At 39.0% G+C, this 24629-nt stretch overlaps 2 protein-coding genes across 2 annotated transcripts; both read right to left on the reverse strand.

Annotated features, from left to right (window-relative positions):
• Positions 1 to 11762: 11762 nt before the first annotated feature.
• gpr85 (G protein-coupled receptor 85) lies at positions 11763 to 15948 on the reverse strand. Its single transcript, XM_043236237.1, has 2 exons — positions 15784 to 15948; positions 11763 to 14648 (listed from the first exon to the last, which is right to left on the reverse strand). The coding sequence occupies exon 2, from the start codon at positions 14487 to 14489 to the stop codon at positions 13356 to 13358; it is 1134 nt and encodes a 377-aa protein (XP_043092172.1). The 5' UTR covers positions 14490 to 14648; positions 15784 to 15948; the 3' UTR covers positions 11763 to 13355.
• A 1019-nt stretch (positions 15949 to 16967) lies between these two features.
• LOC122342907 (small integral membrane protein 30-like) lies at positions 16968 to 17744 on the reverse strand. The gene has a single exon (XM_043237102.1). It carries the CDS (start codon positions 17660 to 17662, stop codon positions 17480 to 17482), a length of 183 nt encoding a protein of 60 aa, XP_043093037.1. The 5' UTR covers positions 17663 to 17744; the 3' UTR covers positions 16968 to 17479.
• Positions 17745 to 24629: the final 6885 nt, after the last annotated feature.

Genomic DNA, 24629 nt, shown 5'->3' on the forward strand with positions numbered 1-24629 from the left:
AGACAACTAAATAAAACCAATGACAAAAGCGCAAATCCTTTCTTTCAGAAGAAAGCATATTTTTATGTCCCTTCCATCTTCTGTTTCTTAATGCGTTTAAAATAAGTTGCTTCTTTTTATCCGGCGAGTCTGTTTGGTCGTCTTCTCAGTTCTCACATTCTCTCCCTGACAGCTAAATATGATGTAGCGGAGGCATAACCTAACCTGACATTTCTCTCTACCTATCCCATAAACACACAAGTCCAAGTTAATGATCAAGAAGCTCTTTTAGCAGACGTCTCACTTAACGAAAATCATCATCTGCCTCTTTAGGCTGACTTTCTAAAATGTCAGGGAGGCTTTTGATTGCTGGAGAAATACCAAGATTGGATGACTAGACAGGTATTAACTCTTAATTTGTAACTTTTTAGCTTCTGTTTCATTGCGCTAGCATTGGGAAAGTGGTCATTTTTTAAGTTGTGCTTCCCTGTGTTGTTTTCTTGCATTTCAGCTTTTCTCTCGTAAGATGCCAGAAACTCAGCAAGATTGAAAAAAAATGAATATCCTGCTCACTCAAGCGTCCCTTCAAAGCGACGTTTCTGCACAGCTGTGGTACCTCACGGTTCTTACGGGATCTGCTGTTATTTGGCTGGAACTTGATTAATCAAGACATTCTTAATAAATCTTAATAAGTCAGGATGCGCTGTTGAAATGTGTGAAGCGTATGTTTTTATTTTCAACCACAAGGCAAAACGTGACTTAAAACTGACAGATTTGAAGGTGGAGGAGAATTTTTTGCAAGAGTCAGGTGTTTTGACAAAAAACATTTTGCATTAGCCTGTCTGGAAGCTTCCTCCTTCCTTGATTCTCACTTTCTCTGAATGCATTTAAAGAACTGACATGTCCTTCACGGCTTCCAGGTCACTGGCTAGAGGATGGGAAACAAGTGAACGAGGAAGCAGCAATTGTGTTGAGAAGCACTCAATTTTGCCCTATCGAATTCATAAATTATTCAATCTCCTAAACAGCGAGTCTTATCTCAGAACGAATCTGTAGTTTTCAACAAATAATTTAATGCAATTTAGACAATGCAATTTCTTTTCTGAATAAAGAGTGCTTTCAAACGGTCCTTTGAATGAACGATTCACTGATTCACTTTCAAAGACAGTCTAAACCAATCATTATTTTTGAGCATATAGGTTGAGTGAATGATTCAGCGACTTTCTCATAGAGTCATTTGTTTAATTCCTGAACGAATCAGTGTTTATGAACGAGCCCATTAAGTGAATGATTCATAAGGACAGTCTCTCTTTTAATCCTTGAATGAATCAGTGCTTTTGAACAGATCATTTGAGTGAGTGATTCATTCATTTTAGATATCAATTAAGTTCCTGAATTAATGACTGAATGCCTAATTCAAATTGTTCTCTCATAAAGACCGCAGCGGTCACTTAATTTGGAAATATTTTAAATATGAAAATAGCTCAAATATATATTGTCTAGTTCATGATAGATTGATAGATAGAAAATAAATGAAACTTATATATGAATATATTGTGAACTATAAAATGAATGACACTCTAATAAATAGTGATAAACAGCCAAGATGTGTTTATACTACAAAAAAGAAGAAAAAAGCTGGAAGATAGCTTCAATAAATCGATGAATCAGTCTGAATGAACCCAATCCCCCCAAAATGAATGAAACTTCTGTTTAGGAGATATTCTAGGGAATTGTGTTGGGTTATTTCATCAGCTCGCTCAGATGTAAGGCTGCGAGGCAAATACGTGACAAAAACAGTGATACACTGCTACATGTTGGCAAAAATAGCTCGAATAGCTTGCTACGCTACTAAAAACAGCTAAGCTTTTGCTACGCAATTGAAAATGTAGCTAAGTTAGCAATAGTGCTGCCTTCACTCCCTGTGCAAAAAACTCTCGTAAACTGCTTATCAATCAATGTCCAGCTTTTAACAGCATAGTATCTCCACTAGCTTCTCAGTGTCAACACAACATGGCAGACTGTGTTGGAAACACAGTGAATGGAAACATACCTCCGCACCTGATTCTTCTCCAAACGCCATGGAAGTGTTTATGTTCACACAGTAATCATCCGAATAGATGAATAGGGCTGTCCTTGCTACGATGCTTCATGGACGTAATTGTACAAAGTCCCATTTGCGATCTAATTTGAGCACAAAGTGCACTTGACCCCCGGTGATCCGACGGGGCTCGTTTGGTTTAAGTGATAGCTCTGTTAGAATGGGCTGGAATCCGTGGCCAAGTCTCACAGCGGTATCTAGCAGCCCTGTAATTTCCAGGCCCTTCGGTCCAACAGGCCTCTCTGGCCACGATAAGGCATGGCGGCGTGACAATGCTGAGGGCCGTGAGCGTGTGCAGTACACCTACTTGCTTTTTTTTTTTTTTTTTTTTTTGCACGCTGTGCAAGATTCGCTGCTGGAAGACGTGTCGAAGGGAGAGAGGAAGGGTTATTTTTCTCATCTCCCTCCCACTTTACATTGTGTCGACTCTGATTATGCAAGCCGCCCCCGCTGCAGGAGATGCTGGTTATTTAAGTACAGAACCTTTAGTGAACTACCCTAATCTTTTCAGGTTTATCTGATGCTAACGGTGTCTGCAATCAGGAAATATACAAGCAGATGGGCGTAGCGCTGCATGCGGATACAATCCCTGCAAAATCCCAATCCGAGATTCCTCTTTGCGTGAATGTGTTACACAGACGTAAACGCATAAATGAAATGGCAGCAGCGGCTCTTAAAATCCTCATTGATGGGTCTGACCCACTGTAACCCTCAAGGTTTTCAAAGGCTTCGCATATAAAATGAGTCGGATCAGTACTGAAGCTTTTGACATGTTAATAAACGTAATTTGACGTAAAATCGCAGGATTGAAGCGGTGGATATATTTTAGAGTTTTAAAGCTGCATTTGCAATCCTTTTTACATTCATAATGTGACAGATTTCTGAGCGAAATGGGATATTAGTAATTAAAATGTTTCAGGGTTTAAAAAGATAGAGCTGACTTAAAGAAAAACAAAGAGATTAAAAATATGCAATAAAGTTTATAAATTAATCATTTAAAATAGTAATAAATACTATAATAGTATTAATAATAATAATTATAAAAATATTTTGGGATATCCCTTTCGTCAAGGGATGATGTACTGTAAAATAAATTGCGTATATATTTCACTGCACATATGCAAATGTTTTTGTTCGTACCTCAGGGACTATATGTTCCACCGGATGGATGGTGCATCTGTTTTAATATATTGTATTAAATATACTGTAATGAAAAATATTTGCTTGTTATTTAAGTGGATACCTGTTGTATTAAGCTAAAAGGCTCTCTTGAGAAGGAAACTTCAGGTATCTAATAAGATTCAAGAGTTTAATACTTGATATCTCTTTTACGATCGTAAAGGCACTCCATTACTCAGCATTTGAAAGGAAAATATTACTACTTTTTTTACGTTTATAATCATCTGATAAATAGCTAGTCTTTTAGCAACGAAGCTGTTTAATACCTGCATTTATTGTGCAGGTGCATGAGGATCATTTTCCATGTTTTATGCATGGCTGTCTTTGAAAATGTTGCCCAGTATCTGACAGTTTGCTAAATTTACTTGTTTATCCGTTTACTCTGAAATGAGATTTCTCTCAAAAATGCATAACTGCGTACGTGCATCTTGCGTTGTGGATTTCCACATCACTGGCTCTGTTGCACTTTTTTCAAGTAAAAAGTTGCGATCCCAACAGACCGATCTGGTAATTGCAAGGTTGTAGGTTCAAACCCTGCACTGAACCACTGAGCCCTTGAGCAGTGCGTCCTTAACACATCAGGGACAGTAGATGTTTAAACAAAGAGAGGGTAATGATACGTTTATTTCGTCCCTGATGCTGTCGGCTTACAGTAACACGAGAGGCTCTTATACAACTCTATAACGCTGCATTATTCACACAGCGGAGTTAGTTGCCTTGGAAACTATCGACACACATACAGTACGGCTAATGCTTCGAAACCACAAGCTCTCTGCATCATCAGCGTGGCTCACAAACACAATCAGACCAGCACGAGTTCCAAAACACAATCATTTGGGATGACAAAAGGGTAGCGCTCTAATTATGGCGAGGTTTATAAGGTGACGCGGTGATAATTGGTTAATCTGTGTCAGCTGACGCACGCCATCATCGCTGATCTAGTTTCTCAGGCAGTCTTGAGACTGAGATTCTCAGTGAGACAATGAACAATAAACGAGTCTTCGCACGTAATGCATAAAAAATAATAAAATAGCTTGAAGGTGTGGGCATAGGTTAATAGCTGTGAGTAGGCACTAATGGCTGTATATGGAGCACAAACACGCTTAATATAAACCGTATGGTGACATGACGTATTAATATAAATAACGTTTTTCCAAGGAATGGCTATTTGCAAAATTCATATGAGTAGGTACGGGTTTTGAGCGTGCGACGACAACAGGTTTCTCGAGCATGCTCTTAAACTCCGCCCCATTGGAAAGTCCCACCCCAAACTCACGCCGTTGGTTGAGCTAGAAGTTAAATGGTCGGTTCACCCCAAAACGAAACTCCTCCTGAAAATCAATTACCTTCAAGTCGTTCAAAAACCCATCTCTGAAACACGAGCCATTTTTTGATGAATTCTGAGAGCTATCTGATCCTCCATAGACAAAAATGAAATATTCCCAGCTCCAGAAATGTAACATTAGTAAATACATCAGTAAAAAGTTGAGCCACTGATAACACATGGACTGTTTTATGGACCAATGTATTTACTACGTTTCTGGAGCTGTCTATGGAGGGTCAGGCAGCTCCCCGATTTCATCAAAAATATATTAGTTTGTGCTCTGAAGATGAACGAAGTTCTCACGGATGTAGAGCAACACGAGGGTGAGTAATTATTGACAGAATTTTCATTTTTGGGCGAAATAACCCTTTAAAATGTTGGCCCACATGTTTACACTGGAACAGTAGTGTGTTACGTGATTTCCCTTGTGTTTTAATTAATTCTATCACAATTTATAAAGTGAGCTGCATTCATCAAATACTATAGCTCAAAATAATACTAGTTTGGATATTTTGGTAAAGTAGTGGCTCAGTATACTTTATTTACGATAGTCCATTTTAGACATTCTACTAACTACAAATAAACTACATGTCTACTAGTCTCAGAGTGGATTGTTAGGGTAGGTTTAAGTTTAGTAGAATATGTTGACAAATACTTGCTAAGTTACTGAAGTTATTACAGTCTACTAGTACTCTAATGACTGCCAGTTGACATGTAGTTGCAAAGTTACTTCCTGTTAGTACAATGTCTAAAGCGGACTATCAAATTAAAGTATTACCTTTTTGAGTATTCCATGCATAGAGAAAAACTGCAAACTGTGCAGTATATTGACAATGATATGCTGCATACATACACATAACAATATCATTTTGTTACAATACATCATGGAAACTAATATTAATTACATAAAAAAACATTGAAATGATTAAAAATCCATAAAATACAGAAATTAAAGAAACAATGTAAATATTAACATATAAAGAATATACAGTATAGACCATACAAATACATAAATACATACAGATAATATCAGCTGCATACAGAATGTGTGAGTACTGTATGGAGAAGTATGAAACATAAAAATTGTACCGGATAGCATGAATTAAATGAAATACTTGAATACTTCAAATATTCAGAGGCATTTAAACACTATAGATCATTTCCACTGTAATTATTTACCGTAAACATTGCAAATACACACCGGAACGTAGTAAAATCTTACCTAGAAAAAGAGAAATAAAGGGACATAAAATATATAAATCATAGCATTGGCTTTGCAGTATACACAGATGCTATATAAAGAGCTTGAAAAATCAGCAGTTTTTTTAAAGCTAGAATTCATTCCTGGAAAAAAGCATCTGAATTTATCCTTCTCCGAGTGGCTTCTAAATATTTCATAAAGCAAAGGGAAAATGTTTGCGGCAGCCTGTTTTATCCTTCTGGCATTTTAACACATTGCCAGCAAAACCAACCAGGGTAAGCGTGCGGTAGATAGAGAGGAGCTGCTGGTTTGACCACAATCAAAGCTTCCTATTGGGGCTTTTTCACATTCTTCATCAGTTCAGCTCTCCGCTTCATCTGCCAGGCACGGCTCCATGAGTTTGTCAGATTTTAATCTGCTTGCTTAGAACGACAAATCAAATCTTTCATTTTCCAGCTGGGTTCAAAAGTGTGAGGATACCCTCACTTTCAGTGGTGTTCGTCACTCTCAGTCATGCTGATGGAGATCGAGCCCTGCTTCAGGATTCATTTGATGTAAAAACCACAGAGCTCTTTTGGTCGAGAACGAGAGATTGTAAGTAATCTGTATTTTGGAATACATTACAGCCACTCAACACATTCTGTCAATGCATCTTGTGTCTTACAACAAACAAATCTGTCTATGCATTTAGTCAGCTCTTTTCCATGGAAGCTTGTTTTTGGCATGGGATAAAAAGGTACTGTAATTGCAACTTCCCCCTCCTGTTTCTCAGTATACGTCTCACAAATCAGCTTTTTTTCCTCTCTCTCAATTCTGAGGATATTCGTGTGCATCTCGTCACTAAAGCCGGTTCTTTGATTCAGTTCGAAAACTAAAGAGCCTAAATAATTAATTAAATTGTAAGATAGAAGCGTTTTCACATGTGGTCTCTTCTGATTATTCTGCAGTCTCAGCATTGGACTCTGTGTCACAAATGACATCCTGTCCTCGCATATCAAACGTGTCAGCTTGTTGCACTATTACATGATGGCTGGAAATTAGATAGCAAAGATTTCTGACCACTGAACATTTAACACATTTGCCATAAGAATCATTGCTACTCGACTGGGCAGTTGCAACCCAAAAATGGGTCTGTTCTGGTTGCGGAAAGTAGGAAAAAACATGGTACATGGGCATATTTAAGAGAGTAAGATAAATAGACTTGATACTTATAAAACAGAAAGGTGAAAACTCTTCTCATATCTTCTCGTTAATGTCAATGCAATCAAATGGGCACTATTTTGACACAGATTCATCAAAATTAGCCACGTGCTGACATTGACAGGTTGCGTGATATATCTTCATTCTCAAAAAAGCCCAGAGTAAAACCACTGGAGGTAAAATAAAATACAACCCAAATTACATTAAACACAGGTTCACTTATAACGAAGATAAATATGGTTTGTGTCGAGCACAATGAGTTTTTGTGAGGTGAATTATAGGCTGCCGAGAGCACGAAACCATCCAAATGCAATTTTGCACAATTTTGGTCCTCGCCACTTGATGTACAATATAAACTCTGGGTCCTGAAGCAAAAACCAGCTGTGAAGCATTGATCTAACTTTGGTAAACTGCTGTAATGCACATACAGTATAGAATAATTTGCACATTTATCATAACATTTGGTCTGTCTGTTGACTCTTCTTTATTAAATAACGCGCAATGCTATTAGCTCTCTCAGAGACCTGAGCGAAGCATCTACAGCAGTGTGTTGATTCACTAGTAACCCTAAAGGGGTTTTGAGGGGACGTGTCAGTAGTTGGAATACAAAAGCAAGCATTTAGATTTTAATCAAGGTTCCCATGCAGCTATAGGAAAGATCTTTGATCTCCAGCAGATAATCACTGTTTATGATGCACCGACGTGAAGGAAATGATGGAGAATGGATGAATAATGTCCTCTATCAACGTTATGTCAGGAAAATAAGCAGCTGGCGCGCACGTCATCTATTACTGAGTGTGGCACTGATCTGACAGTGTCTGAATTCCTCTGGCGCAATGTAAGTCAGGGGGAGAGATGAATTGGGAGTATCTTTAAATTACATTTCAATCCTTCAATTAGATAAGATATGAGAAAAAAAATATTTAAACATCTACAATTGAAAGGTCTCTCAGTATTTATCCTCGTGTCATTCCATTTATATAGGAAAATTAGAAATTGAAAAAGAAAATAAAGTATGGTGAAACATCGTATCCAAACGATACAAGTCACGGACAAATATTGCTTCTATACAACAGTGCAGTAAACATGATAAAACTGGGTGACTTACATTTTAGACATAATATTGCAAGTTGTTTGTGTCTAGTTTGGTGAAGTCAGCATATTTAAAAGGTGCATGATGTAAGATTGCAAAAACAAAGGCATTTTCCCCCGGAACGTACATTTCAGAGTAGACTTAGACTCTAGCGTTATTTTTTTAGACAAACAAATATGTAAATGTAACATTTTCAAACGTTGTTTCTTTGCTTTAGAAGAGTCAAAATGTTTTTTTTTTTTTTTTTGTGTGGTTCTGAATGACTCTTGTGCATCAAGACGGTCCCTAATTAATTAATCAGTGGTTTTAAACAAAGTCAAAGATTAAATTTATGTGTGACTTGTTTCTTTCATGAGTCATGCATAATGAAATTTGGTTGTTTTGTTCCTGAATGAATGAGTGTTTTGAATGAATCGTTAAATGAATCATCCATGATTCAGGCGTAAAGACACTTGCCGCCACTTAATGAGGTAACTATTTATGATACATTTTATCTGATTTGTTCCACAGAAGACATAATGATGCAAGGGGTTGTAAATAATGTCCATCTTTCATTAGTTGTATGAACTATGTCTTTAAGTAAGCTGAAGGAACACTTTGAAGGTTCTTCTGTTCGTATCCCACTTTTTAATCAGTTAATATTTACAGCAGGGGATATACTTCTCAAAGCCAGGCAGATAAAACTAAATATGCAGACTTTGAGACAAGAATCTAGTCATGCACACATACTTATGGTCCGGTCTACCTGATCATTTGTATTTAAAGGCCCCAGTGGGCCGTTACAGGAATGAGAATGACGATAAATACAGCAACGCAGCGGGTCCCAAGGGAACAGCCATCATCATCTTGATTTTTATTGGCCTTTCATTCAAGCACCTCCATCTTGCACTCCGCCGTGCATTTTTTCTTCCAGATAAAGGGCATTCGAAACCCATCCAGACATCTTCAGACTAAAGCAGACAGGGCTTTTTTTTTTCTGGACAGCTTGTCAACAAACTTGCTCACAACGCAGCACTTTTCATGCAGAAACCCTGCTTGACACGTTCTAAATTTCTGTGAAAAGTGAAGCTCGCCCTGCGAACAGAGTGTTTTATTAGCGACACGTTTCAGATTTAACAATATTAATGCTGATATTTGCGTTTTTATACCGCAGAATGGGGATTGATTGAAACCACAATGCTGCTGTAGTTAGCATCGAGTCAATTTTGTTTGTAGGGCACAAATTTAACAACGGACACAATGACTTCTCCATTATTGTTCACTTTAGGTATCGATCTGCAAGTGCTACATTCAAGGAGTTCTTGGCCCCCTCGAAAGCTACAATAAACCCCTACTGTTCCAGCATTGCCTCGATAGCACCAGGCGTCTCCTGAAACATTGATAACTGTTAGCCGACTCTGTGATATTTCACCAGGGATGCTGAGAGAAACGGGACCTTGTGGCCCCAATCGTGCTTTACAGCTCGAGCTAACAGTGCAGTAATGAACTCCCCGTCGCCCTTTCCCCATCCAGTCCGCTCCGCCTGCTTCACACACGTCGGGTAATGAACTGACGAAACACACGTGCATAAAGCCGTCGTAGTACATCAGCATGCTACAGGAGGAGCCTGTGCCCTCTGCATGCATTAAAGCAGCCGGGTTGGTCAGCCATGTTATGGACTGCTCGACTCTCACAAGTCTATTTGAGGTTTATTAGATGCTAAAGGCAGCAATGGAGAAAAAGCCAATCTGCAGAAGCTTAGTCAAAGACTATAATTGGCGGTTATTCTCCTGTGGAAGGCTAGAAAAGTCATCTAATGTAACTGTAAGACTAGATGAAGAATACATCGTGTTTTTGGCAAAGAAGAAATTGTAGAAAATGTTTTCTGATGCACACTGGATTCTCATCTTGCAGTGCATTGTTGCGTTACGCCCATGAACAATGAGTTGAACATAAAAGCGTTAGCAAGCCATTTTACTTTTACAATGTTATGTATTTAGGAGAGAAATTGAATATTCAGTGTGAAGAATGTGGGCAATTTGCAACCGATTGGCTTGTGAAAAGTGGGCATCGCAAAATGTAAGGGTTTTGTTAAGCATGTCATACTTAATGAAAGATTAGGAAGAGTAAATTAAAGTAAATTTGTTTATAATAAAAGTAAATAACACGTTCCATTAAGAACCCTTAAAATCCCCGGATTGAACAAAAGGTTCTTTATAATGAATGGTTCTTATGCTACTGTAAAAAATAAGGTTCTTTGGGGAACCTCTTTTGGAACATTCATTATTGAAAGTGCACAAATGCAAAATTAGTATTACAGTCTTTTCAATTAGAGAAAAAACCTTTTAGTTACATTCAAACTGCACTAAATACTTTTGGTTTAACAAAAATGGTGAATAAACATGTTTGTACGCTTACATGAGTCATACTGTATATGGTCTAGTGATCTCGTTGTGTTACACGCACTGTGCTCGCCATGTTGACATCACATGACCTGAATTTTACATCACCTCTATAATCCCCCATTATTAAATACTTTTGGTTGGAGAATTAATAAATCAAATGGGTTACAATATGCCTGTGGATAATGTTCGTCTACAAAAAAATGCGAATGAAAAGTCAATTAAAAGTGAAAGGCCTATTAGTGAGCGAAGGGGTTTGCTAGGCAAAAATTCAACAAAATGTGAACAGAAAAGAACATATGTTACACATCAAATTTGCGTAATTTAATTGGCACAATCAAATGTGAGATTAATCTCAAAGACATGAATCATAGAGACAAGAAATGCCCCAAATGGGTCCTAAACTATTTGATCTTATTTGACACTTTTGATTATATAATTTTGACATGAGGTCGTAAGACAGTGTTGACCTTTACAGAGGAAACTACAGCTAAAATCGCAATATAATTTCACCCGGCATCGTTCTGAAACCTCCTTTCCTAATTTAGAGGAACACTGTTCCACATATGTCAAAATTTCTATGGCTGTTTACGTAAAATCCAAGGCTTTAAAAATTGAGGCTGGTGAAATATTTGGCAGGATCTATTCTAAGCAGTGTCCTATTACTTAAGGGTTAATGGACTCAAATGAAAGCATCCCTGGTCGCCTACAAAACCTAAATGGATTTTGTCGAATGCTGCAGTTAAATGAAGAACTTCCCGGTGATATTAATGACACTCCTCACATCATAACAGTGCAGCAAATGCATGCCCACTCGAAGCATTTTTCAGGTCAGCTCGAAATATGCATCGAAAATGTAACATTTAATGGAGAAAAACTCTGTTGTTGTATTGTATCGCAGAATGCAGAGATAATTCATCACTTTCAGCATCCAAACAAACTCCACAGTCCGAAATTAGCCAGAAATGAAACGGAGAAGATGAAGAGGTAAAGTGACAAAGCAAAAAGCACATAATGGCTAAAGCGAGCCTCGTTTCAGGGAGTAATATCAGAGAGGAGACAAGAGGACGTTTTTACAGTAATTAAACAGGAACACAAACAGGCCACAGAAACATATTAGCGAGAGACTAATCATGACAGTTCAATGCGAAGCGATCATTAATAGCAAAGATAAGCTTGTTAGCCTGCCTCTGTCAATATTTATACATGTTTTCCCCGCTAATTGAGCTTTCATTTCGCTTTGGGCCTGCTAAACCAAGCGTGGGACCAAGCCGGTGCTCTTTAGAGTAAATAGCAAGAACAGGTTTTGCAAAATGTAAAATTTTATTTTCAAAAATGTAAGCAACAGATTACACAGTTAACTTTCAGCAATTGCAGTCCTAACTTAAACAGTACTCACATTCGGGACTTCAAAATGAAAGACTCACAAACTTACACACTATCTACCTATAATATACAAAAAGAATACAGAATAAATATTAAAATGGCCACAAGAGAAAAAAGTAAGTTAATCAAAACAATTAGTAGAGAGCAAATGTTGGGAAAGTAGAAACAAGACTCTGTGCCTTAAATACAATGTTTTTTGTTTTTCCTATTACATTTTTTACAAATTGTGCAAGATTTCAGACTAAGGCTCTGGTCTTGACATGACAGCTGTTCGCCAAGCACGCGCACACACGCGCACACACACACACACACACACACACTCAAGCACAGACGTCCACTCACACATGCTCCCTGTGCTCTGCGCACTCGGTGGGGTGTAGCAAACGTTACAGGGTAAGAAATGGGCTGTCGGTGCACGGGCTGTGCCTGTGATAGTGGTGGTGGATACCGTGTTTCAAATGAACATGCACTTCACCCTGATGCGGAAAGCCTCCCGATATGTCTCAAGGAGACATTTTAGAGGAGCGCGTTTGAAATGAAAACATGAAGAAAACACCAGAACCATTAAGGCAAGAACAGCTGGAGTGGAATCTGTAACAAAATTGGCGTGTTCGGGTACATGGATATGCCACACTGAACTTAGCTTAACTGGTTCTCCACTGTCAGTTTAAGTACAAGGTTCTCAAGAGCAACGTTTTAAAATTCAAACAGTAGTTTTTTGACTTAGAAAAATGAGATAAGAAAATAACATTGCCAGACAACAGAGACATACCATATGGATCATAAAACTACAGGAAATAATTTAAGTTGCAATTCCGGAAACCACACGACAGTACCCGCCCCTTAAGACCCGCCCACCAGCCCGCCCCAACCCCACCCTAAAAGGAAAAAAGATATCACTTACATTTAAACCAATTTATCCTCTCGTGAAGGTGTATTCCAACAGAGTTAGTCACCCCACATGTTTTGTTTACTTACAGTGAAAGAGAAGTCTGTTGCAGATTAAAGCATTCGTATTTCAGTTTGGGAAAAACAAGACATCCTTGCAATGCAACGGCGCGAAAAAAGCATCTTCGGGTCTTCTCGTTAGTGCAACTTTTTAGACACAAATTCCAGTGATTCCGTAAGGTGACAGTTTGATTTCTTTACACCCTTTCCAGAGTCTTCCAGATATCCAAAGCAAAGGTCAGTCCCTTCTCGACGTATCCGTTTTTTTATTTTCTTTTCTTTCCATTTTTTTCCATGTTTTATTTTTTCGATTTTTTTTTCTTTTTTCTTTTTTTTTTTTTGCGTGTTGGGTTTCAAATGGCCTTCCGCATCGGTTGTTTACTAGAACATAAACGCGGGACGTGTCCGTTCATCATCATATTCCATCAGACGGTTCAACTACAGGCCTCGAAAAGGGAGCGAGAGGAACGGGAGAAGAGAGGAGAGAGCTGTACAACATCCCTGATCGACCAGGGCATCCCAACAAAAACCACATCGGATAAACAAGAAACGCCACCGAACCTTCATATAACACAGTAGGGTTCCCTCGGTAACCTGGATTTTCTGCAGTAGAGGAGCGTGGTGCTGAAGCATCTCCGGAGCTCCCGGTTGGAGAAGATGCAGATGAATGGGTTGACTCCCGCCTGGGCGAAACTCATCCATACGGCGGCCGTCAGGTAGCCTCCCGGGATCACTGGGCCTCGGGCGAACACCCTCCAGTAGCAGGCTACAAGGTAGGGTCCCCACAGGCTCAAGAAGAAGAAGGTAATGATGTAGAACATCCTGCTTATCCTCTTTTCAGTCTTAAACTCGTCCAGCACCAGCAGACGCCTGCGGCCCGCCGCATTGCTGTTCTGCCGGATTCCCAGCAGGGTGGGAGGCGTGGGGCCTCGGCCGAAGCCCGCCAGCCAGTTCGCCGCAGCCTGGCCGCTCGCCCCCGGGCCGTGGAAGGTCCAGTTCTGGCTGACGGCGGGCACGAACTGCACCGGCTTCATCTTTCGGCGGTCGTGGACGAAAAAGATGAGCTTGAGGTAGACAAGCTGGGTGGCCAGGAGGATGAGTGCAAGGAGCAGCATGAAGCCCAACGAGTCATTGGCGCGGAAGGAGCGGTGCTGGAAGGTGCACTGGTCCTCCTCGCGGATGAAGGAGTATGTGCCCACATCCAGCACTGGAGGGAACGCCATGGCTACTGACAGCGTCCACACCATGCATATGACGGCCAGGCATGTCCAGAAGGTCAGCCGCTTGGTGTAAAAGCGGTGGTGGGCGATGGCCAGGTACCGCGTCACGCTAACGCAGAACAGCATGAAGGCAGTGTGGAAACAGGAGAGCACGCCCAAGAAGGCGATCACTTTGCAGGTCAGCGTGCCGTAGGTCCAGGCTGAGCCATTCTTGACGGAGGTGAAGACGAAGGGGAAGCAGATGGCCGAGCGGAGGATGTCCGAAGCGCAGAGGTCCAGCAGGAAGTAGTAGGGTGCTCGATGAAGGCTCTTGTCTTTGACCAGCAGGATGGAGATCAGGAGGTTTCCGACCACGCCAACGCCGATGATGAAACCCAGGGAGGTCAGTTTAAGGAAAGTGGCGAGCGGAGAGACATTCTGCAAGATGTTGTGGTCCCCTGCATGGCTGTAGTTCGCCATAGATGGAGAAGGGATCATAGAGAACGCTTAAAGCTTTAGCCAAGTATCATGATCTGGATGGAGCGTGGAGCGATAGATCCATCTGGTGTGCTTTCAAGCAGGTTCCAGCCTTGTTCGTCTCTGCCTCTCTTCTAAGGCATCCTTTGTTCCTTTGTCTCATCACACCTAAAAGGATCCCTGAAAAACATGATCCACCCATTAGGATTCGCTCACACAAAACAAACTGGGGGGCTTTGCGTTGCATCGCTCATTTCTTTTGTCATTCAGATTGCTTTTCTAATTGCATACGAAATTGCGGCTGCAACGGTATGCCGTCTGAGCCGAGCTCATACAGTTGCTTAATTCAGCACAAGGATTCAGCGTCGGACACCGACATAAATCCTGGGTAAAATAACAGACCCCCACCCCCAACATCTCCCCTTTTTCCAAAGCAAATTAAATAAATAACAGCAAAGACACAGAGAGTGCAGTCGACAAGATGCTCATCACCACGGCTAGACATCCGTCTAGAGGCATATTCATCTGTGCTATGATAGAAAAAGACTTGAAATCTAATGATTGTTATCCGCTACACCCGAAAGGAACATTTGTCGAAATGCAGCAAGAAAAGCTGTTGATCACACCCAAAGATCCTGCAGAATCTGACCGTGTTCATTCCCTCTGTTTATCGTGATACTGTGTAAAATCAGCCATGAATCCTCATATGATTGACTGTATAAAGGAATATGAAGAAATGCATCATGCTATATTTTAGATCTATATAGGTTATTTGCGTCTTTCATACAGACATTATGTGCAACAACACAATTTAATGCAAGTCATTTGGGGGGAAAACACAAGCTTTAGAATTACATTTCTGTTTTCCTCCCCTCTAACCTAGATTTATTGTTTATTAGTATTGGTATGATGGCGAATTCGAGTAAAAATAATTATAAACAAACGCTGGATTGCGTCTATATATCGACTCTATTTAATAGCCTGCCGTTTGTTTCATATTAAGCGCACGAAGAGCCTTTCCCTATATAATAAAATAATAAACCTTTGTGTCTCCACTTGCATTTCTACAAAAACGTCTACCACTGAAGACGTTTCAGTGCGTTGCATCAAAATAAGCAACAGATACAGGGTCTTTTGGGTGTTTGCGTGTGATTTCGGTACACACACGATCTATTTTTCCATTTGCTTTTTTAAATCGGAATGATTTCTGGATGGCTGAGCGTCCATTATAGGCACAAGCAATTCCTTCAAATACATGCATGCAAATATCGAGATCAACAGAGACAGCGCTATAAAATATCAATTAAAAACATACCTGTTGATATTCCCCCTTTGTTTCCCTGGCGGTTATTTACATGGCAGCAGTCACTTTGCCGTAAAAAAGCTTTAGTTTTGTTGCCTGCTCTTTTTCCCCCACTGTGATTATACAGTAAACGGTGCGGACGGCGCATGCGCACTAGCGCTATTTGTGATCCCAGCAGCAGCAGCAGCAGCAGCATCATCTGCACTGATGGGTGCAGCAGCATCACGGATCCCTTTTGCCCTTTATCGGAGTGTACTAGTGTCATATGTGCTGTCACATGTGTTGTAATAAATGTTTACTGTTAGATTTTATCCGTATTATGTCAGTAGCGCAGTACCTACATGTCACTTTATACACGTATATCATGCCTGTTTTCTTATGCACTGCAATAATAGAAGACAAAATAATAATAAGCGTTATGTATTTTTTTAAAAATGGCAATCTCGTTATGTACACATTACGTCATATTTTGTGCATTACCTTTTTGCAGTACTGTGTCACAGTCTTTATTTGACAAACAAGACTTTGAACTTGAACTTATCTAAGCAGGGTATCATTACACGCATGGTGTATTTTAATGCGCTCAGAAGGAGCGAGTAGCCTATATTACATATGGTTCAACAGCACAGGATAAACTTACCCAACATAAATAATTTAACACTAGCCTATTGTGTGCGATACACATCAGTGCCCCGAATAAAGACCAAGATAGGTGTCCCATTCTGTTGTACAATTGGCGCCGGACAGGTATTTTTTTTTACATTTTAATTAAAAATAAATGTATGCTAAACCACTAGACAAAATGTAAGATAGCTGCAACAACCATTTACCAGATAGTCCTGTAGTTTAAACAGTAGAATATAACACCAATGTCCTCGATTCAGTGAACAATTAATTAAAAATTGCATGTGCAATGCAAGAGGTTTTGCATGTTTAAAAAAAATGCATTTATGTTAAAAGTTACCCATAAGTGGGTAACAAAATAAACACATTAACTATGGATACGATCCATAAATTTAGGACAACCATGTTTTGAAAAGTGACTGTGCCATCATCCTTGAATATTAGTTTCCACTAATTGAAAAGGAGATTTTCTTACATATGGTAAAGTGAAAATAATTTAAATGCATATAATTTCTAATATGGCCCATCGCTTTGAAAAAGATGTAGTCTCATACGTGAAAACAGTTGGCACATGAAGTTCACAAAGTTTATTAACATAATCACACAAAGCAAGCAGCATCACCCTCCTCCTGCAGAGCACATTAGCATCGACACTGAATGCTTTATATAGACAGAGGAAGTGGTAGCCTTTTAACAATTTAGTGCTTTCACCACAGTGTTGAAACTGAAAGGAGATTGTCTTGCAGTGATTGTAACATGGCAGGAGACCATCATCAAGTCCACAAGTCCATAGAAATGTGTGAGAAAATGTCTGCATGTGATCTTGTCGTCATGCAATAACCCGATGAGCCTTTAAATGCTGATACTGCTGTAGAAGTTTCCCTCACGGCGCGCAGAGACAGGAAGTAAGTGTCCGGTGTCACGCATAATAAGGATAATGAGTCAAAGAACACAATCAGTAGCTCGCATTATCCACATACGTCCTTCCCTTGCGCGCTTTCCCAGTTATTTTTAGTATAAATGCATGACGGTCTGTGTGCTCTCAGTCACATTTCCAGATGAGGCCTTGGTCAGCAGGCTGTCATCAAAACTGGCCGCTTCTCGTGCGCGCGTACCAGCCGAGGCACGCGCAGATGCCCACGAGCGTCACTGTCGCGCCCAGCAGCAAAGCCGCCGCGTCTCCGCCGTCAAACGCCTCGGCAGTCTGGACGAGAAGCAGGAGGAAAACGCAGAGCACCGTGAGTGCATTTTGGTCTTTGGGAGCCATGTTGTTGGTCGCCTGTGGAGAGAGAAGCGCGACGGCGATGACGACGCGTCAGGTGATCTCGCTGCATTTCCTGGTTTTACGAAATGTACTATGGGAAAGGTTTGCTTATTAATATTCTAAATCTTGGACGAGGCGTTGGAAAGTGAAGCCGCAACGTCAGCGTCGCAAAAATAATATTTGTTTGCTATTGGCTTGTAACGTTTGCGTGGCGTAATTAATATTCATGAGCTAAGCGTAATACGTTTTCAATCGTAATCTTTCTCACTCATTAGCAGATACACACACACACACACACACACATATATATATATATATATATATATATATATATATATATATATATATATATATATATATATATATATATATATATATATATATATATATATATATATGTATATATATATATATATATATATATATATATATATATATATATATATATATATATATATATATATATATACATACATACATACATATGTATGTATATATATATATATATACATACATACATATGTATGTATGTATGTATATATATATATATATATATATGTGTATATATATATATATATATATATATATATGGCATTTATTGTAAATCACTGATTTTTAAAGAGTAGATTATACTTTTAAGGGTAGCTGTTTGCAACAAACTAGTTTAACTGTTTATAATATTAGTTTACGGTGGTTATAATACTGGAATGCAATCTGTATTGTTAAAAGCGCTATATAAATAAAAGTGACTGATAAACGCTGAATCAATAGAATCAATAGCAAATGAATCCTGAGTTTGCCTATACGTCATGACTCAAAAGCTCTATAGGTTTAAATAAAAGAAAGGGCATTAGTCTGCTTGCTACTTAATTAGCTAACACAAACCAAGAAAAAAAATCTATGCAGTGTTGGTTATGTAATGAGGTAATTAGCTTTTGACTGTAGTTTGAATTGAATACTGAGCTCTTTTGGAAACTGGACGTGAATGACTCCCATGAGGCCTTGAAAAAAAGTAACTGGCGAATGGAATTAAGTTAAAAGTATCAGATTATCTACAAATGCTTGACACCATTAATGCAGATCTAGAATCAAAGATGGTCCGTTTTAAGCTACCTTTGAATCTTTTCAAGGCAGTCACTTCAAGACACGTGAAGCCGCCCAGTTAAACCCAACAACTTATTCGTGCACATTTTTTAAAAAACCAAATTATATTTTTTTCTTTGAAAGACAAAGGGGCCTGTCATGACCTTTTCTAGCAAGGAAACAAATATCGGTGGCGTAACAAAAGTAAATTAAGAAATCACATTTCCGAACTTTGTTAAACTAACCAAAGGAAATCAGACTGAAATAACACCAGACGTTGTTTCATAACAGCGGAGCTAGAAATTATTAAAGTTTTCTAGTAGAGCATGAAAACATTTCCATCAAAGATTTCACACTGTGCTGATTAAAATAAAATGAAACGGAGAGTTTGTTTGCTCAGAGAATTTTTTTGAGTGGTTCTATGCATTCCTAAAAGGTTTCTGCTTTTGAGTTTGAGGGGTTGGCTTTACATATGCTAGTTATGGGTTAATTTTGACTTCATAATATGACAGTAGATGTATATTAAAAACATTACTGTTTCAAGCTTGTCTCAAGTTTTAATATTAAATTCATTTTGGCGTTTGGTGGATTCGAAAAGCCCTTGTTGATAATGTGTGTCTGTGCATGCCGTGGTTGTTGATTGTTTTCAAAAACCTCTTAAGAACATTATTCTTTATCACACTGACAGCAGGTGAGAGTCTGAGAAGTAGCTAAGAAGAAAATTAAGATAAATTATCAAGCCAAGTCTTCGGTGATAATTCACTTTGATTGGTAGGTCTCCTTTGACAATTTATAGTCGTGTATATAAAGAGCGTCACTCCATGTCAGATTACAGTCTACCACTGTGTACTTAATGCCATGAATGATGGTTTATGTTTTTTCATTTCACTAGTACTCACTATATGTCACGTTTTGGGGATTTTGCCAGCTCTGACTCCAGCTCTGTCCAGTTGGACAGAAAGAAACAAATCCACTCCAGTGTTTGGACTACCGGTGTTTCTTTTAACCTCAAATTAATTGGCGCGTGTCATGAAGGGGGTTTAGAGCTTTTGCATCTCACTATCTGCGTGCCACGCAGATCTGTGCAATTTAATTACAGCACACCTGCCAAACTAAAAAGTACTGACCTTGTACGCCTGCCATGGTGCTTGTACGACCTTGTCTTCCTCCTGCCGACCCGTTTCCCGCTCCTCCTGCCTGCTGGCTCAGAGATTATCACCTGGTTTGAAATGCGAGCTCTCTGCTAAAGCGTTCATTTGGATGCAGGGCACATAGGGCAGGAGATGAATGGCACTGTCCTGACCCGCTAGAGAAACGCTCTCATTTTTCGATATTTTGTGATTTGAGCTCTGATCGATGACCAGGGCTCCTGCAGGCCGCTCGGAGCCGGGGTGGGATGGTAGGATTGTGGAGAACTCGATGAAGACACGTAGGTGGTATATAAGAAGCTGGAGACCAGCAAACAAACTTCCAAAACACAACTTGTATATGCTGGGGACTAGCAGTACTGGTCTTTTTTTAGCTGATTTAGTAGGAGTTGGCAGTTTGACCAATGGCAGTATGATCGTGTGTTATTGTTTGAGATCATTTTATGCCATTTATACATTACGGTATATTTCTATTAGTATTTGAAGGTAATATTTCTACTAATATTCGAAATATTGTGTTGTGAAAACACATTAAATGACATTTAAGCATAGGAGCACATCATTTGATTCACTGTGGTGCGACGTGCATAGCCAAATTTTGGTTGATATATTTCGTCGCTCTATCATTAGGTTCATAAGTTTAGTTGGCTGTCTTTTTCAGTTTAGTAAACTTGCTTAATTACGGTCGTCCACCGACACAACAAACCAAAGCACCTGTGCTGGAATAGAACAAAACACTCGCATGATTAATTGTGCCCTGAAATAGGTTTCTTAGTAGAGATGAGAAAAAGACAGACTTGAAAACGATGGGAGTCTTTGTACAGAGCCTTTGGTACATCCATAATGAATTCCTTTGAGGAGACATGACGAATGGATTGTCCTGTGGCTTTTGTGCTAATGTTCTGGATGTTAAATACTTAACAGAGCTCAGATGCCGGCCGAGACGATGGGCGACGGGTCTCATGACTCATGGCTGGACCACTAAAAGAGGAACACTGTGAAATGACTTCAAGGTAAGTCTCTTCTTCAAAGCATCTCAAAGCGTTCTTCATAATGATCTGCTCCATTTTATGGTGGATATGCAAAACGGCTATTGTTCCTCTCAAAATTGTGAGAGTTGTGGGCCAATAATCAAGAAATCAATTAATCTTAGAGTAGCTTGATTGCCTTTTAATCCAATTATACCTCTGGTTTTTATTTCTTTTTTCCCGTATTGCTCCATCTCTAGGTGAAGGAAGCTCTCTGCCCTAGTTCCAATCTGGTGCGCTGTCAAATCTTAATGGATTTTATGATCAATGGTTTTGAGACCAAACCACTTTATTTTCTTGTTTTGTTTGTGTTCTGTCTGGTATTTTTTTCCTTTTTTCTCTCTTTTACAAAGATAAATTACACAGAAGCGATTGTGCACCTTTTTCTTCCAGCACTTCTGAATTCACCCCTCGAGTGCAGGCCTCTGTCCGAGGAACCAAAATCCAAAACCATTTCATGGGCCAGTGCCTGGGTGGTTACAGCGAGACTTTTTTTTGCCTCTAAAAGGCTAGCGTGTGGCCACTCAAGCAAAAAATCTTGCATCTTAATTTTCTATGCATTGTAGCTTAGTTTGTCCATTCAAATACGTCAACATTTGTATGTTGTAAAAGTATATTACCCACATTTATGCATCGACACCACTTTATTTGCATTGTTTTTAGACAGAAGCTGTATCTTATTCCTCATCTGGAATCTGTTGGTCGGAATTGCTTTACATGCAGATTGCTTTCTTCCTGATGAGTGTTTTTGTTGTTTTTGGTCAGATTTTTCAGAGTTTCTTCTCTTATATATGGAGAGCACAGGGACCCATGTTTAAAATATACAGAGAAAAAAAATTTTCACCTAGGAAATTAATATGAAAAACATGTAATATGTTAAATTCATGAAAATAACAGTAAATAGCAATAAATAACTTCAATCATTTTTTTTTTTAAATTTATATAGCATATATAGTGTTTTAACTCTGTAAGTGCACCGTGTATAAAGTGTATAACCCAGCCATTTCAAGTTGACGTGAAAATTAAACATTAAATCGTTGAACAAATCGTTTGGGAGTCGTTGAACAAATCAGTGCATATCACAAGAAAATGAAAGTATTTTTTGACATTGCATGCTTGTTAACCTGTTGCTTGGGACTTGCGGTTCAAAGTATGAACCTTTCATAATACATAATAGGGTGCTTTAATGCCCTTCTTCACAAAAGGTTCAGCTTTTGATTATTGCTGATGGCTAATTTGGGCTTATTTTTGTCCAGTCATGTAGCCATTTTTAAACAATTTAGTACTTTTCTTTTCTCCACAGAGAACTTAGTACTCCTTGCAACCCACTTGGAGATCCTGGGCCCCAGTTTGACAACCTCTGCGGGAAGGTATGTAGTTATGGAGCCAGAGTATCACCCAAAACAAATGCTAAATACAGAGACACGCATTCATATAACTTTGTGGTTATCATTTCTGGGCTTATTTTCTTTTTTGTAATGCTTTGTGTATTTGTCCTCTGGTTGGTTGTTACGTTCTAATAATAACTCTATCAATGCCATTCAATATCTGAAAACATTAAATTGCATTTTCTAATTTAATGCAGTTTTCCCATTACAAATTATGTTATCAGCATGACAATTTGAATAAAAAGTTGAATTTCAGAATGTCTCCGGGGCTTGTCCCTCCCTTACGCTCCAGTGAAAACATGAAATGGCCACAATGACACAAACCGTATTAATTTCCTACATTTTTGAAAATCCTCAACCTTTCTCGTTATTACCAGGTTCGAATGCAAAACAGTTTTCACTGTGGACTCCGTCTTTGCACCCCACTGTAGCTACTTCAAAACACATCAATAAAAACAGCTTTTTGGCTCTTTAACTAACCCCAGAGCAAAATATAGTGCCATGCACAAATTGCTTGATAAAATGAAGAACTAAAAACAGTCATCAAATTGTTAGCATAAACGCTTTCCTCATGGAGTGATTGCATGGAGTGCATTTCTGCTAAGAGGACTGTTTTCAGGGTAGAGAGACGGCAACATTTCAATGGTTTCACTGTTTCCATGGTGATGCAGACTTCAGCCTCGCTTTCGCTGTTGTCATGAAGCTCTCTGCCCTCGCTCTGGGTTCACAGTCCACATGAAAGCATCAGGAGAGGATTCTTGGCTGTTTCAGAGAGGGATGTCAACAGACTAATAATTGGGCCGTCACGCCCTCTGTGAACGCACGCAGACTGTTTCCTCAAAGCAAATTACATCTACAATTCTCTTTGTTGGGGTTTTACCACAGTGACAGTTGTAAGCTGTCAACATTTTTTTGTTAGATGTCAACGCTTCTCGCGGCCCCTTCTGAAACGAGCAGCTGATAGCGTAGCTGGTGTTCGTTTGGCCAATCCTTTTAACGATTTTAGCTTTTTCCGTGCACAGTTAACCTGGCTTTAATTACTCTTTCTAGATTTCTGGCATGTAAAAGGTGCAAACACTGAGCTACAGCAGCTCTGTCATGCTAATCAGCATGCTTGCTTTCGGTCTGTGCTGTGCATGTAAATCAACAATTAGCTTTCAAGCGTGTCATATTGTATCGCATGATTTCCTGTTTATGCTGCCTATGCATGTAAATGTAAAAAGTGTTCCTGTTGCTTAAATAATAGAGAAAGATTACAATATGAACACAATATTAGCTATATCTTAAACCGGTCTAAGCTGGTTTTCTGGTATGCCAGGCTGGTCCGTTTACTACTTTTGGAGAGATTTTTGGCTTTGTAGCCAGCTAAAACAACTAAAAACCAGTTTGAGCAAAACAGGAGACCATGTTAAGACCTTTTACCCAATTTCGTGTTCCCATGCAGTCAAAATTGACTAGCCTTGCGAAACAAATGCTCGTAAATCTTGGATTCAATCATTTCATCAGCACAGGATTATTATTATAATTTTTTATTTATTTTTTTAAACTAATTATCCGTTAGGCTCAGTGTAAGAGTAAAAAAACCCAAAAAACATTATTTGTGGATAATTTTTCCAGTGTTTACTCAATAACTGAGGTGCATAAGTTCAGATCAAGGAGTCATATGAGTAATCAGTTCCAAAAATTTTTTTTTATAAATATTAATACCAACTGTGGCTAATAAGAATTTTTTTTACTTATGACTCACAAGATTATGGCAAAGGTTGTTTGTCTTCAGAACACAATTTAGGATATTTTGGATGAAAACAGAGAGGCTTTCACGGTCCCATTTGCACCATTTGTCAAGAATGAAAAAAGTATAAAAACATCAGAATGCTCAATCTACCATCAGTGGTTCAACCGTAACATTATGAAGCTACGAGAGAAAACAAAATTAATTACTTTATTCAGCTATTTGGAAAACCTCCACTGGACGTACATAGCATACGGTGTTCTGTATGCAATGAAAAAATACACTGTTTAAAAAAAAAAAAACTTTTTGTGCGCAATGAAAACCAAAATATCAGCCAGTGAGTGTTCACAAAACTACATAACCTAAAGCAGAGTGTGTTGCTGCTTGGGCAGGAGTCAGCATTATTCTTGTAGCTTTATAAAATTACATTTGCCCCTCTGATGTCTATTTTAACGATGTCCTTACTATCTTTCCAGGCCTTGAATGTTGTTGTTGCATTGATGTCTATGGAGGGTCAGCTCTCGTATTTCATCAAAAATATCTTCGTTTATATACAAAAGACCATTGAAGGTCTTAAAGGGATGGAACAAC

Source organism: Puntigrus tetrazona, chromosome 4 (assembly GCF_018831695.1).
Source record: "Puntigrus tetrazona isolate hp1 chromosome 4, ASM1883169v1, whole genome shotgun sequence".
NCBI lineage: Eukaryota > Metazoa > Chordata > Actinopteri > Cypriniformes > Cyprinidae > Puntigrus > Puntigrus tetrazona.